Raw genomic sequence first — 15,273 nt, forward strand, 5'->3', positions numbered from 1 at the left:
GTCTCGCACGTTGTGTGAGGAGGGACAGACTCCCTCAGTGCCCCCTTTCCCCCTCGGGGGACATTGGTCCGAGACTGGGGAGCGCTGGCGTTAGAGGAGATAAGAGGATGTGATACCAAAAACGAGTGTAGTCGATATGATACGAGAGGAAGCGTTTTAAGGGAAACGAGGAATTCTGCTTTGTTGAAATTTGGCATTTCATGGAAAGGCGTCTAAGGTGGCGAACGGTGTTTGCGAAATTGAAGTTAAACTTGAACTTGCGCCTCCTGGATCTTTGCAAAGATCTCTCTACAGCTAAGGGATTTCTTGTTGATACCGTTGATAGTTTTTGTCTGGGTTCTCTCTGAATGGTTCCGGAGAGGACAGATATTACTAGGTACTACTAATTCCATTAAAACAAAAGTATCAAGTTCGAAGTTGCTCAAGTGAAATTGTATTGTCCTAACAATGGCTCGTATTGTCCCAAGAGTGTCGCCCAGTGTATCTCATTGATTGTTAACGAATTGATCTTCAGTGACGAGAAATACCGAAGTACAATGTTAGAAGTACCAGGGTACAACGATGCGAGTATTTGTGGACATTTAAATAATCTCAACAATTATAAAAAAAAAATTAAATCGACCTTGTTTGTAGCAACATTATATCCTCCTTGATCAATATCGATGTCGCTTCTTTGGATCCTATAGCCCTAGCAGCTATAATAAGAGGTGATGTTCAGTCAGTGATGCTTCCAGGTACGGACATCTTGGAGGGGCGACGAATCACAACGAGAGGCTGCAGGTGGGGGGGAGCTTCCAATCCAGGCCACCATCAATGATTGATTGAACCGTGCTCAACCTTTGCACTCCACAGCTCCGCAGACGACGACGCATCCTCCGAAGCCAACGCCCAGGGTCCAGGGGATTTAGATTCATTCGCCAGCTTTGCATCTCTTTACACTCCGAAATCATATCCCTCCCTTTTAATTCTCCATAACCTTACACCGCACGTTTCTCCTTTTATCCCGCCCCCATCGCCTTACTCTTTATTCGCCACCATGGATCTCGAAGAGACACCCTGGGCCGACTCAACCGCCCAGCCCGCGTCGCAGACAAGCGACATCCCCGCCTCCCAAGAAAGCACCTCAACAACCAAAACGAAACCCTCTCTAACCCTCAGCAACAGCGGCTCCTCGACCCGCGCCCCGCGCACGACCCCCCGCCGCGTAGTCGCCCAGCCCACCCGGCTCGAAGCCGTCGACGACCCCCTAGGCCCGCTCGGCGGCAGCAACACCCCCAGCGACAGCGGCAATGTGGCGGCCGCCATCATCGGCGAGGGTACGCCTCCCGTGCCTCCGCTGAAGGAACAGCAGCAACAGATGCGCACGACGATGCAGCCGCAGCAGATCGCAGTCCGCAGCGGCCCGAGGGATCCGCATCGCATCGATGACGACGACGACGAGGATGAGTTGCTGGGACACAGGAGGGGGTTGGGGTCGAGGGCGCCGCCGCCGGTTCAGGCGGCTAGTCCGACTGTGGCGTCGAGTAATGCGCCGAGCGTGAGTGTTGAGCAGGCGGCGAAGCCGAGCTTTTATATTACGGTGGGGGATCCGCATAAGGTTGGGGATTTGACTTCGTCGCACATTGTTTACTCTGTGCGGACCAAGGTATGTAATAATCCACCTGCTCCGAAGAGTCTACGGAGCTAGAGGGGGCGGCATTCAACTGATTCATTCTCTTCCGAATGATAGACTACGTCAAAGGGATATAAGGAGCCCGAGTTCGAAGTAAAGCGCCGATACAGAGACTTCTTATGGCTCTACAACACCCTCCACGGAAACTGCCCCGGCGTCGTCGTGCCCCCGCCTCCCGAGAAACAGGCCGTCGGTCGCTTCGAAAGCAATTTCGTCGAGAGCAGGCGGCAGGCGCTGGAGAGGATGCTGAACAAGATTTCTTCGCATCCGATGTTGCAGCATGATCCCGATTTGAAGCTCTTCCTCGAGAGCGAGAGTTTCAACGTCGATATCAAGCATAAGGAGAGGAGGGAGCCGCTGCCGACGGAGAGTAAGGGTGTTTTTGGGAGTTTGGGGATTAGTGTTGGGAGCAGCAGCAAGTTTGTGGAACAAGACGACGTGAGTTATTTTTTATTCTCCTTGTTGGCGAACCTGCTAACTAACTTTCTTCTCCCAGTGGTTCCACGATCGAAAGATTTACCTCGACGCCCTCGAGAACCAGCTCAAAGCCCTCCTCAAATCCCTAGAAACCATGGTCGCCCAACGGAAAACCATGGCCGAGGCCGCTGGCGACTTCTCCAGCGCCCTCCACGCCCTCTCCACCGTCGAGCTATCCCCGAGCCTCTCCGGCCCGCTCGACGCGCTCTCCGAGCTCCAGCTGACGATCCGCGACGTCTACGACCGTCAGGCCCAGCAGGACGTGCTCACCTTCGGCATCGTTTTGGAAGAGTACATCCGACTCATCGGGTCGGTCAAACAGGCCTTCACGCAGCGGCAAAAGGCCTTTTACGCCTGGCACTCAGCCGAATCCGACCTCCAGAAGAGGCGGTCGGCCCACGACAAGCTGCTGAGGCAGGGGAAGAGCCAGCAGGACAGGCTGAACCAGGTCGGGGCCGAAGTCGCGGAGGCGGAGAGGAAGGTGCATCATGCAAGGATGTTGTTTGAGGATATGGGGAAGTTGATGAGGAGCGAGTTGGATCGGTTTGAGAGGGAGAAGGTGGAGGATTTTAAGAGTGGAGTTGAGACGTTCCTTGAGAGTGCGGTCGAGGCTCAGAAAGAGGTAATGTGTTCCAATTCTCTTCTCTCTCTTTAAGATGTCTCGGTGTGCTAACTTGCTACATGCTTTTTTTTTAACAGCTCATTGAAAAGTGGGAGACGTTCCTCATGCAACTCGATGCCGAGGATGACGAGTCCGTCTTTTACCGTCCGCCCGTCATCCAGACCTCTAACAAGCCTGCGGGAGATACGGCGATTGATCGAGCGAGGGCGAGGATGGATGATGACTCGGACTAGCGACCCGATTCTTGTGTTGCCGATGAGATTGTGCGGTTGTACACTTCGCATCCCTGAGGGAGGGGGCGAATAGCAAAGTAGTTTTAGAGTATGTTTTTCTTCTCTCTTCCGGGTTATTATTGAATGCATTTATATCAAGTGTTTTACTTCTTGTTTTCACTTCTTTACGGGGGAGGTTCTTCATCGTTGGTCGATTGCTCTGCCTCGTCTGGAGATACCAAGTTCACAGGGTCGTTCTGAGAGGCGTGATATCAAGGTGAAAAGGTGTTAAGACATGTTGTATTGTGTTTGTGTTGTACATGTGTATGATGTGTGATAGTACAGGCTTGAGAAGCCATCGTCTGCTCCCAGCTCTATAGCCGTGTCTAAAATCCGCTTCCGTATCCAACTCTGGCGATATAATCGGGTTCGAATGGTTGATGACCATCAAAAAGAGGTCCTTTCGCCATGGCTTCCGTGATAGACATTTGAAAATCCGCCGTATTCCTTCATCCCGCGTGCTGTTTCTAACCCCCAGATTCCACCTCCTTTACTTCTTCTTCGGCCTCGGCGCCGGCTTCTTCTCAACATCCGGCGTCAAATTCGCCCCATACCCACTAATCAAATCGCCCAAATCATCCACATCATCATAATCCTCCTCGACCTCCTCAAAGACCTCATGCTTCAAATCCTTCTTCCCACCCTTCTTCTTATCCCCAGCAGCGACCGCCTCCTCGTCTTCAACCTTGGACCTCAAATCGAACCCACGACCGTACCTCTCCCTGAAAGCGGCGAGCTTACCGGCCTCGTCGAGCTCGACGTTGCGCAGGGACTTTTCGGTGGGTTGCCAGAGGACGTGGTTGCGCGTGTCCTTGGTCGAGCGGTAGAGGGCTTGCGGGGAGGTCGTGCGGGCCGTGAAGGTCGAGCCGTCGGATAGTTGGATGAGTTGGGTGAAGGTGTAGGGGCGGCGGGGACGGCGGATGAGGCGGGCTGAGGTGGTGGGCGTGCAGGAGAATGCGCGGCGGGTCGAGGGGACGAAGGTGTTGGTGGTTTGGAGGGTTGGTTGGAGGAAGGTAAGGGGGGATTGGGCCCCGGGTCGTATTACGCGCATGGCTTCTGTTTTTTTCCCCGAAACTCTTGCGGCTCGATTCGGATGGGAGGGGATCCGAAATGGTGGGTGATTGGAGTTTTCGTTGGGGTAGTGGTTGTTCGTGGAGGTCTGTCGATGTTGAATTGAAGGTTAGGAAAAAAATTCATGAGACGCGATTGGGAAAGGCGGAATTGGCCGTGGTAGATCTCTTATCGATAAGGGATTTGGTGGGTTCTTTCCGACGACCTCGAAGCTGCTTTTTTCTCCTTGCTCGAGTCGACGGGAGTCTACGGACTCAAGACATAAATTGCCGCGATTTAGCTCTTTTCCTGTCAATCTTTTGGGGACCTCCTAATTGGCCCTTTTAATACTTGTTTCTTTAAAATAATGGTAATTGTCTGAGGGTAGACTCCAAGATGAGAGGGTTTAAAGTTCTGGGCGTTGCTGCGAAAGCGACGCCAGGCAGGACGGGCTTGGTTACGTCGTGGGCAATTGATGCAAATAGCAGCAGGATATGTTGCATTGGAGACAGTAAGTGTATTTTTCTTCTTCTCCCTCCCGATCTTACGCGCCGTTCGTCGCTAAAGGCCGTTTTAGGAATACCCTTCCAATCGAACAGGACGATCGCAACAGCAGCTCGCGCACAACAACCGCCCTCGACTCCCTCAAACACACCTCCAACCCCCTCTCCGACCTCCCACCATGCAACGGCCACGGCCGACCAATTCCGCGCCCTGATGAGACTCCTCCCTCACTCCGTCGTTGTCTGTACATCCCTCGACCCGCACCCTCATACGCCCACGCCCTCCTCTTCTTCCCTCTCGAGTACGACCACTACGAACCAAAAACCCTCCTATCCTCGCGCCATGACAATGTCCTCGCTCACCTCCCTCTCAATATCACCCACACCCCTCGTCTCCTTCAACATCAAAAAACCCAGCAGGACACTCGACGCCCTACGCTCCAGCGGAAGATTCAACGTCCACGTTCTCCGCGACGACGTGCGCGGTTCTAGGATAGCGGAGTGGTTCTCGCGCGGCGACGCGGGGAAAGATCCCTTCGAGGGCGTGGAAGGGTGCGGGTGTGTCGTGGAGCGTGGGGATGGGGGCGTGGAGCTGAGGGGGGAGGGTGTGAGGAGGGTGTTGAGGTGTAGGGTGGAGGAGTTGCTTTCGGTGAGAGATCATGTTATTGTGGTTGGGGAGGTGGAGGAGATTCGTGGGGATGGTGGAGAGGAGGGGGATGCGGAGGGATTGGGGTTGGCTTATGCGGATAGGAGGTATCGGAGGGCCGGGGAGGTGATACAGAAGCATGTGGAGTAGAGGATGGTTGAGGGTGAGCATTTACCGGGACAGTTCTGAGGGTGTTTTTTACAGAGCTGTGTGTATCAATACTTGTATGGCGGAGTTTGATGGGACTGGATAGAACACTCTACATTATAGAATGGGAAGCCGAAGAGCTTTTCTTGGTTACAGGTGGATTCTATGTGCATTTCACGATACGTTGATGAGAGGATTTGGAGAGGGTCTATTGGAGTTCGTCATGGTAACCCCAGCGAAGAGGGAATGTTGTTATAACTGCGTGCTCTTATATCTCCGGGCTGGCTCGAATTTCTAGTTATGCCAATCAGAAGGTCAAAGAATCGACCAGTGAATTGTGCAGAATTGTGAATTGTGAATTGTGAATTGTGGGGCAAGATTTGAGCGCAGGACAATTGGAACATTGCAACGAAACCTCGTTTCTCAGGCGCTAAACCTGGTTGCCCCATGAGCCGCGCAAAGTAAACAAACGCAGAAAAGTACACTCGGCTTTGTACCGCGAACCGAAGATTGATGCCCCCTTCAAACAACACCCTGCAAGACATACCACTCTGGGACTCTGTTGTACACTACTTCACCCACTTGGAGTCGATATCCGCGAAATTTACCCACCATCAAAGCACCTGGGGGAACAGAGCAACGGTGTAGATTCTGTGCTCCCTTGTCCGCCGCTAATACTTTCTCGTCAACCTCGTTTTCCTTCTTTGTATATTTTCCAATTCCCCTCTTCCTACTTTCCTTCGGGGTAACCTCAACGCAAGTTGCCTTCTCCGAACACTCTCAAGTTTGGGGCTCTGCTCCTCGTCGCGCCCATTCTCGTCCCCGTTGCCTTACGTCGTCGCGCTCCTCACCACATCACCATGGACCCCGAGACTCAAGTACGTGTTGGACATCCTGCTTCAAGTTCACGATAGCTTCCGGTAGCTTGGGGACAATCCAAGACCCGACTTGCGAGAGGCAAGTTAGTATGACATGGCGCTAACAACGAGCATTATCCTCGACAGGACTTTCGAACCTCGAGATTGGGAAGTCGACTCCCGGCGCCGAGGGCCATCCCTAGGCCGGCCGGCTCTGCTGTCGCTGGGTTGAGCGAACTCAGCGACTCCCAGCATAACGCGAGATCACAGATTGCGATGCCGCCGCCCTTAAACAAGCCACTTAAACGGGATCTCCCTCAGCCTGGTATGTTTTCATTTCCAGATGCCATTGATCATCGGATAGGATCCGATGATCTTGAGAGTTCCACTGCGTCTCTCCTCCGATTGACCACGCGTTGGCTGACATCCATCCCCATCCTACCATGTAGCACAATCTTCCGAAGCAAAGAGGAAACCACTTTCCCAACGAGCGATCGAATATCCCGCGAAACCCTCGACGATTGCCCCACCCGCTTCCCGGTCTAATGTACAGGGGATGTCGTTGGTGGGAGTTTCTTCAGGAGTGAGTCAGATCGTTCTTTCTGTTTCTTGGTTTCTTCTTCGCTTCTTCGATTGTTCGAGACTCTGGGGGTAAGGGATTCAACCGGCATTGTTCAATTCAACATCAAATGCCTGTTGGCACAACCATCGGGCTCCATCATCATCATTCCTATCAGCAACAGCTTAGCAAGATTCGATTTTATGATCTATCCAAAGCCGATCATGAAAGATGTTGCCCATTGTCTGGGGCAGCGCTGGCCAAGTCCGAAGCAAGCCGACAGTCTCATCGATCGATACCCTACTATTCTTTCGACGGCTGAATCAAGCGACTTCTTCGATCGCGTCCGGCCGTCTGAGTTCCCTCCTCAATTACGCACAAGTACCACCGACAGCCTCGCCCTCCTCCCGAGCGCGAGCGTCCGTCGAAGCGTCGAGAACCCTTTCCAGAGCTGGAGACTATTGAAGGACCTGTTTGTTTGTGAAGAGTCGACTCAAGTGGTTGGAAATTTTCTAGAGGATTCTTAGGAGCGGAGCATTACTTTTGCTTTTGATTTACTAACATCCGTGTTCTTAGCTCAAGCAGCCCAGTCGATATGGCTCGACTCGCCAAGCTCCCCCTCATAACCGCCAGAACTCTATGACGAACTTCGCCGCGAGCGTCGGTCCCGATAGTCGAGCCCCCTACGCGCGCCCAAAGACGTCTCACTCGAACCACCACCGCTCCGTCAGCTCCAAATCGAAAGGCTACGATGCTAGGCCGCAGACCTCTTACGGTCATCGCGCAGAGGAGGACAGCGGGCCATCTGAGAATTGTAAGGCAATGGCCCCCAAATCCACGTAGGACCTGGGTTCTGGAAGGGCAAGTGCCGGCGGTCATCAAGTGCAGATTGCCAAGTCGCTTCCAGGCCTGTCTCGTATTCGCCAGGTATCACTGAGCACAGCGTTCAGTGGCTTAACGCTCGATCCTCCTAAGAAGGATCCCGCCACACTTCACGAAAGGGTGGATGATCAAGTGAATCCCAACCCACCGAGAGGGACCAGGTCTCCCACACCTCTCGCTCCTCCGCTTCTCCACATGCCAAACGTCACCATCAAGCGTGCTGGGAAGTCTCCTCCCAAAACGCCGAAAGCGCCTCGTCGCGAGACCTCTAGCAGAGTTGGTCTTTGCGAAACCTTCTGCACACCATCCAAGGGAGGACCTGCCTCCCTGTTGGATGCATCCGAGGCCTTCCATGACATGCTCAAGTCCGAGGTGAAGCGGACGCTGTCGCCCATGAAATCGCCATCCCCGTTTTTGACAAAGTATTCTAACTTGAAAAACTTTTCAGCCTGGGATGTGGACGGGCGTCTGGGTAATATCGAACAGCAGTTCGACCAGTTGAAGTCGATCATAGGAGATGCCGCGTCGGATCGGGAAGCGTTGGGTAACGCTGTTGAAATGTACAAGTCTAGAGGTGAGTTTTGGGCATGTCGTTTTTTAGGATTTATCCAACAGGCCCGGCCCTTCTAACTCGAATCCCTGTGACAGTATCGGAACTACAGAACGAACGAGACGATCTATTACGCAGGGTGGGCGAGGTCACTTCCGACACGAATCGCTACCGAGATGAAGTAATAGACTTGAGGCGGAAGATAGATGAAGCGGAATGGAGACACAAGAACGAGGTCGAGGCGCTGCAGCGAGCAAACGAACATGCGCGAGACGACTTCCAGCGATCTATCGATACCGAGGTAGACCGACTAAAAAAGGCTCACCAAGAGGAGTTAGAGGCGTTGAAGAGACACTACAACGCCGAGCTCGAGGATGAGAGACGCGAAAAGTCGAAGCAGATGGATGAGATACGGCGGCAGATGGGTAACCAGCAGCAGGACATGCACGGGGACCTCCAAAGGAAGAATGGTGAGATTTCCGATCTGCGGAGCCAAGTAGAAAGCCTCAAGGGAGACTTGGACCGCGAGGCGACATTGAAGAGTACGCTGCAGACGAGTCTTGCGGAAATGTCGGCAGCCAACGTCACAATGGAGGCCAAGATGAACTCGCTCAGGTCACAGATCGAGTTCCTCGAATCCGATAGCAAGGCCCAGTCCGACTCGTTTGCCGACATGGAGGCACGACTCCAGGAGGCGCACCGCATCGCCGACGAAGCGAAGCAGAAGCTCATCAAGGAGGAAACGGAGCGACGCGTTCTCTTCAACAAGTATCAGGAGCTCAAGGGAAATATCCGCGTCATGTGCAGAGTCCGGCCCGTGCTCGACCCTAACGAGGGCAGCGAGGCCAAGATCCTCTTCCCCGACGAAAAGACGTCCGCCAAGATTGGCGTGCTCGGACCGGAGGAGAGGAGTAGCCTCGGAAACGTCACGCGTAAAGAGTACCCCTTCGAGTTCGATCGAGTCTTTGACCCCTCCATTAGGAACGAAGAGGTGTTTGGCGAGATCTCGCAGCTGGTTCAGAGCGCTCTAGACGGCTACAACGTGTGCATATTTTGCTACGGACAGACGGGGTCGGGCAAGACGTTCACCATGTCTTCGGGTGACGGCATGATCCCGCGCGCGACGCACATGATCTACGAAACCATCACGCAGCTCAAGGAAAAGTCGTGGACCTACACGATGGAGGGCTCCTTCATCGAGGTGTACAACGAAGAGCTGCATGACCTCTTAACGCCGGTCAACTCGCGCGAGCCCGGCAAGAAGCTCGACATCCGCCACGACGAGGCGCGCAAGCAGACAACCGTGGTCAACTGCAAGACCGTGCGGCTCGACTCGGCCGACAAGGTCGAGGCCATGCTCGGCGAGGCGCAGAACAACCGCACGGTGGCGGCCACGCGCGCCAACGAGCGGTCGTCGCGCTCGCACAGCGTCTTTATCCTCAAGCTCGTGGGCGAAAACTCGGCCACGGGCGAGCGCTGCGAGGGGACCCTCAACCTCGTCGACCTGGCGGGGTCCGAACGCCTCAAACACTCGCAGGTCGAGGGCGACCGCATGAAGGAGACGCAGAACATCAACAAGAGCCTCTCGTGCCTCGGCGACGTCATCGATGCGCTAGGGAGAGGGACGGCGCATGTCCCCTACAGGAACTCGAAGTTGACGCATTTGTTGCAGTATTCGTTGGGGGGCAATTCGAAGACGTTGATGTTTGTCATGGTCAGTCCGTTGGAAGCGCATTTGAAGGAGACGTTGACGAGTTTGCGGTTTGCTGCGAAGGTGAGATTCTCCCCCGGCCCCCTTTCCTTTTCGTTTTTCCCTCCATCTTAAGCTACTCTAGAAGAAGGTAGTGCTTTGCTAACGAGGTGATATAGGTACATAATACGCATATTGGCACCGCTAAAGCGACGAAGAAGATCAAGGACCGGTCTGATTATTAGGGGGAGCAAGTATGTGTGTGAGTGTGTGTGGTGGAGAGTGAGACGAATTATGAACATAAAAGATATCATTTTGGCTTGTTTTTAGGGCCGTGTTATTCCTTTCTCTGTTGGGCCATTTCTTGTTTCGGAGCTCGTGGGCAGGAAAGGAGGAGACAAGGGAAGTCGGATAGGGATGATGTGAAGACGGGCCTACACAATAGGGGGGCGTTTGCCCTCAAAGCCTCGAAATTGGGGCGGCGGGGAGGGGGGAAGGCTCGGCTTCAAGGGTTACGCAACTCGTTTTTTTGTGTAACTCCTCTCTCTCTCCGGTGTTTCGTTTTCTAGCCTGCTCCATTCTTGGTCATGCGTTAAAGGGGAGGAGTAATTCCAGGTGGATTTTGGTTTTGGGGGGCTTGGGTTGGTTTAATTGGCAATGTTGATATATTCTTGTTTCGCCCTTTTTTTTTTTTCTCTTTTCTTGAAGATTTGTGAGTGTGATTGAAGTGTCAAGGAGTCGTGTCGCTTTCTTTTCTTCTAGCTTTTTGTTCATGGAGAGCTGGAGACGAAGATCTGTTGAGGGCGGGTGTGTAGGAATGAAGATGGATATGTCTGTGAGAATCTAGATGGTTGCCCTTCGGGCTGTCATCCTATCGTTTCGCATAACAAGATTCACATCATCACGCCCGAGCCACAGACAGCTAGCTCTATGTAGATATGGCGATGGGTGATCTTGATATTGGACGGTCTAGGCGAGTCCGAGTTGAAAAAAGCAGGACAAAGTGTGGGAAAGCGAGCAAAGCACGTCGACGCTGACGATGGTAATAGAAGGCATCAACTTTGGGAATAGACATTACATTTATATCTAGTATAAAATATACTAAAAAGAAAGAAAAAGGTAAGAAAAATCACAATAACCTCCCCCAATCCATCATCAGCACGTAACCCTAACCTCAAGAAATCTATACCAAGGCCCCTCCCGTTTTCACTCCCCACCCCCAAGCATATCCCCCAACCTTTCCCTCGTCCCCTCTGCCTCACCTACCATCCCAATCTCCTCCCTCCCCCTAAGAACATCCCTCAACAACCCCACAGCCCACTCCTTCATCTCCCCCTCCTCCTTCTCTCCGCTCTTTTTCTCGTCCCCTTGCGCCCTCGACCAGTAGCTCAGCGCAAGGTTCTCCTTCGCAGCTAAATACGCAACGTGGTGCTCCCCCAACACATCCTCCATCCTCGGAAGAGCCCGTTCGTACAAGTCCTCGGAGGAAGCATAATCTAGTATCGACTCGTACAGGCCCGCGAGGTGCGTTTGCGCCAGGAGGACGGAAGGGTGGGAGGGTCCCAAAGAGGTAGTTTTGACGCGTAGCGTTCGCTGGAGGATTTTCTGCGCGTCGAGGATGTGCAGCGCGCTTCCCTCCTGCAGGGCGTGCGCGTGCTCTTCTAGCGTGTCGAGGACGGTCGGGTGTGAAGGGGATGGCAGGTGCGCTGCGTAGAGGGGGTGGAGGCGCGCGTAGATGGCGGAGGCTTCGTCTGTTCGGCCGGCTAGTTTAAGGATGACGGAGAGGCTGTGTAGGGCTAGAATGTGTCGGGAGCGGGTGAGTTTAGACGCGGAGGAGGGGGCGTCGTCGGCCGGGTAGATGCGGGAGAGGTCGTCTAGTTCGAGGGCGGCGTGGCCGAGGAGGTTGTTTTCGGCTAGGTGGGTGGCGCGGGCGAGGCGGGTGCGGAAGAAGAGGTCCGGGTTCGTGGCGAGGATGTCGTTTGTTAGGTGGATGGATTGGATGAGTTCGTTGTAGCGGGGGATGTCGCCGCTTTGTTTGCAGAGTTGGGATAGGGAGATGATGGTTTCGAGGTCTTGGACGGGGTCGAGGGATGAGGATGAGGAGGACCGGATGGCGGTGTTGCGGCGGAGGGTAAATTCGTGCCAGTTTATGGCGAGGGATGCGTCACCCTGGGACGCGGCGAGGTGGCCGATGAGATGCCAATCTATGCGTTGGGGGTCACGCTTCTCGGGTTTGAAGGGGGAGGGGGAGGACGGGGGTGTGGTAGAGGTGGTGGGAAAGAGCTGGAGGGCTAGGGGGTAGAGGGCGCGGGCGTGGGGGAGGAGAAGACGGGAGGATGCGTGGATCTCGGAGAGGGTCGGGGAGTCGAAAAGGGTTTGGCGTTGGATGGCCGATGCAAGGGCCGAGAGGGCAAGCCAGGCGTGCCGGGGACGTGGAGTCTGAAGGAAGTGTGCACGGATGGTCGGGGGGAGGACGAAGTGATGAGGGGGGGATGATAGTTGGGTGAGGAGGTTGAGTTGTTTGAGTGTTTCGGTGAGACGAGGTCGACGGGCTTGGGGGGCTTTGTGAGCGGGAGAGAGTTTGGTTTTAGTGGGACAGATCTGAGGAAGTTTTGCGAGAAACGAAGGGGGAATGCCAAAGGGAGACACACTAGACTTGCTAACCCACCAGGCGCTCGTCACATCTGTAGATAATCTCGCGCCGATGGCGTTTTCGATGGAGATTAAGAGATCGAGAGGGATAGGCGTGTCTGAGAGAAGAGAGGCCACTCCGAGGACGTCCGCCAGCTGGTCCCGTCGAGGATGTTCCTCGAGGTCAACAAGCGCAGAGGTCGCGAGGGCATCGGTTGTGGTGTAGTAGTTGTGGAACGAGAGGCTCTTTTCCCTGATGGATGCCGCGGTATGGCAGATCAGAGAAGGTCTGAAGTTGAGGCTATGGACAATATCCAAGCCAGCTTGTTCTGTTTTCTCAAAAACGTCAGTCAAACGCAAGCAACTCCAAAGAGGATTTGGAGCAATGAGTTAGTTCTCCTTGCCAGAGAATGATCAAAATTTTACCTTCACACGGATGATGGGTTCTTCCAGCTTCAGCCAAAAGCAGCTCATAAGCCTCTTCTTCAGACCAAATCGGAACCTCCAATCGCCCCATCCCCAACACTCCAATATCAAAGTCCTTTTTCTGCGACACCAAGAGAATCCATCCGTTCAGCGTCAGCGGGAGAAACTCTACCAGATCCGCTACGTCGCTGACGTTGTCCAACACCAGCAGCCACTGATCATTCCCCTCCCGCAAAAGCCAGTTAATAACGGCCTTGATGGACGAATTCACGGCGACCTGGTCTAGCTGGTTAAAATCCCTGCCTTCAAGAAGCGAGTCGATATCGGAAAATCCAAGCGTGGCGCGTAGACGCGCGCGGGGGGTGTCGTCGGAGGGCCCGCCGTCTCCCGGTTGGAGGAGTGTATCGGAGGAATGGTACTTGGCCCAGTAGTACTCGAAGATGGTGCGGCCCAGCTCGAGGTAGCTGACGCTTAGTGTCTCGCGGCTAGAGGCGTTAAGCCAGAAGACGGGGCGATCGCTCGCCTTGCTAGTGATGCGCGCAAAGTGCCGAGCGAGAAACGTCTTCCCGACGTCGCGGTAACCCGTGAGCGCCACGCAGGCTACGCTGTGGCACGCCGACAGCTTGGTAAACTGCGTCGTCAAGTCTTCGAGGAGGTGGTGTCTGACATGGTATGGGGATGGAGATGGATACTCGGGTCGGATGTCAAAGTCCGTTCTCAAGAACGAAGCTTGGTCGTAGACTTGGAGAGGTTCTGTCAGCGTCAAAAGACTACTAGCAGCTGAGGCGTTAGTCTTACGGTCGGCGATGCCGGCGATATACTCTGGTGCCAGCCATGAAGGCAGAGAAACTACACCGGACAGAATGAGGTCGACCCATTCTTTGAGGGCGGTGTAGCCTTCGTCCTGTTTTCCGTTGAATCTCATCAAGTCGACATGCGAGCGTTGCAGCAACACCCTTTCCGCGGCTGGCGTCGTGGACCCAATGTCGACAACCTATGAAAGGAAGTCAGTCGAGCCGGGCAGTTAACTACCAACCCCATCACCCCCAAAACAAACTCACCAATTGACCCTTCAGCCCGGCCGTCGGCAGCGCCTCGCAGAAACACACCGACACGGGATGCAGCCTATCCACAACAGCATCGAGTCCCTTCAACCCCTCCTCCAACAGCGCCGCATCAGTCCCCCAGCTCTTCTCATCTCTTCCCCTCCCTCTCCTGCCCGCTCCACTTCTCGCTTGCAACAACCGTGAGACATCGCCCAAAACCCTTCGCAACTGGGCGGGAGCCGGGACGCCAAAGTACACCAAACCGCGCGTGGCAAGAAAGACCTGTCGAGCATCCGCATCCCGACTCTCCTCCGCGATAATGAGGGCGCGCTGGACAATGAGGCCGCCGAGACTGTGAGAGATGAAGATGATGGGCGGAGGCGTAAGGTTCCTCTGTGCGCCGTCGTCGCCGTCGCTATTACCACCCGCGTACAGCTTCCTTAGTGAATCGAGGAGACGGTCGGCCCGTTCATGAACAGAATCCCTCACTGACGAAATATTAGGCGTAAGTAAATCCGGGCTGTGTCTAAAAGTCAAGATCCTCGCTGTGGGGATGTCACGATGCACAAGGCTCGTCAACCAGCATGAACCGTCCTGCGCAGATTCCCACGTCTCGAACCCATCCCCTAATCCATGAACAGCAATAATGCTATACCCCGTTTCCAATCAGTGTTTCCGTTCCGTAGCATAATATAGGGGTGTATACATAGTAAGACGGGGGAATAAGAAAAAGACAAGAGAAAAAGGCCAAAAATGTTTGGTTTCCAGAACTCCGGGGCTGAGCCCGGAACCAAGAAACTGCCAAAGATCGGCTCGACTTACTCCACGGTCGGAGCTGACCCGAGAACCGGGTCATGCAGCACCTTCAATTCGGACGTAACCTCAACAGGAACCTCAGCTGACGGATCTAGCCGCCCAAAAAGAGAGAGGTTCTTGGAGTCGTCATCGTCGTAGTTACGCGGCTCCGGCGAGAGGGCTCTCTTCAGGAGTCGGGTGCCATGGCTGCTAAGGCGGCGGAGAGACAGCGTTTTCATGGCATTGGAGGATCTAGACCGGATCAGGTTTTTTTCGAAGATGTGGATCTTGTTTCGCCAGGTGATTATTACAGGTAAACAGGGAACAAAAGGGAAAAAAAATTAAGGCCGTCGAAGGCAGGGTATCAATTCTTCTGAAAAAAAAAAAAGGGAATAAATCTTGACCAGAAGATGAGACAAGGATCGCGATGAAGAACCGTCGTATAAGC

The 15,273-nt window shown here is 54.1% G+C and overlaps 4 protein-coding genes and 1 pseudogene across 4 annotated transcripts; 3 read left to right on the plus strand and 2 right to left on the minus strand.

The window, feature by feature from the left end:
* Nucleotides 1–1,036: 1,036 nt before the first annotated feature.
* On the plus strand, nucleotides 1,037–3,004 carry SAPIO_CDS0493 (Sorting nexin 3; the record flags this gene model as incomplete). Its single annotated transcript, XM_016783260.1, has 4 exons — nucleotides 1,037–1,645; nucleotides 1,730–2,110; nucleotides 2,169–2,771; nucleotides 2,849–3,004. 4 exons carry the CDS (start codon nucleotides 1,037–1,039, stop codon nucleotides 3,002–3,004), a joined length of 1,749 nt encoding a protein of 582 aa, XP_016646460.1.
* Nucleotides 3,005–3,533: 529 nt separating this feature from the next.
* On the minus strand, nucleotides 3,534–4,094 carry SAPIO_CDS0494 (annotated as a pseudogene; the record flags this gene model as incomplete).
* A 395-nt stretch (nucleotides 4,095–4,489) lies between these two features.
* SAPIO_CDS0495 (Flavin reductase like domain-containing protein) lies at nucleotides 4,490–5,392 on the plus strand (the record flags this gene model as incomplete). Its single annotated transcript, XM_016783261.1, has 2 exons — nucleotides 4,490–4,604; nucleotides 4,671–5,392. The coding sequence occupies 2 exons, from the start codon at nucleotides 4,490–4,492 to the stop codon at nucleotides 5,390–5,392; spliced, it is 837 nt and encodes a 278-aa protein (XP_016646461.1).
* Nucleotides 5,393–6,249: 857 nt separating this feature from the next.
* Nucleotides 6,250–10,172, plus strand: SAPIO_CDS0496 (uncharacterized protein; the record flags this gene model as incomplete). The annotated part of the gene is made up of 7 exons (XM_016783262.1): nucleotides 6,250–6,267; nucleotides 6,394–6,571; nucleotides 6,800–7,281; nucleotides 7,382–7,619; nucleotides 7,749–8,261; nucleotides 8,336–10,011; nucleotides 10,107–10,172. 7 exons carry the CDS (start codon nucleotides 6,250–6,252, stop codon nucleotides 10,170–10,172), a joined length of 3,171 nt encoding a protein of 1,056 aa, XP_016646462.1.
* Nucleotides 10,173–11,133: 961 nt separating this feature from the next.
* Nucleotides 11,134–15,064, minus strand: SAPIO_CDS0497 (uncharacterized protein; the record flags this gene model as incomplete). The annotated part of the gene is made up of 4 exons (XM_016783263.1): nucleotides 11,134–12,887; nucleotides 12,985–13,978; nucleotides 14,046–14,679; nucleotides 14,853–15,064. 4 exons carry the CDS (start codon nucleotides 15,062–15,064, stop codon nucleotides 11,134–11,136), a joined length of 3,594 nt encoding a protein of 1,197 aa, XP_016646463.1.
* Nucleotides 15,065–15,273: the final 209 nt, after the last annotated feature.

The sequence above is a fragment of the Scedosporium apiospermum genome (genome assembly GCF_000732125.1).
Source record: "Scedosporium apiospermum strain IHEM 14462 chromosome Unknown SEQ_SAPIO_0022, whole genome shotgun sequence".
Lineage (NCBI taxonomy): Eukaryota > Fungi > Ascomycota > Sordariomycetes > Microascales > Microascaceae > Scedosporium > Scedosporium apiospermum.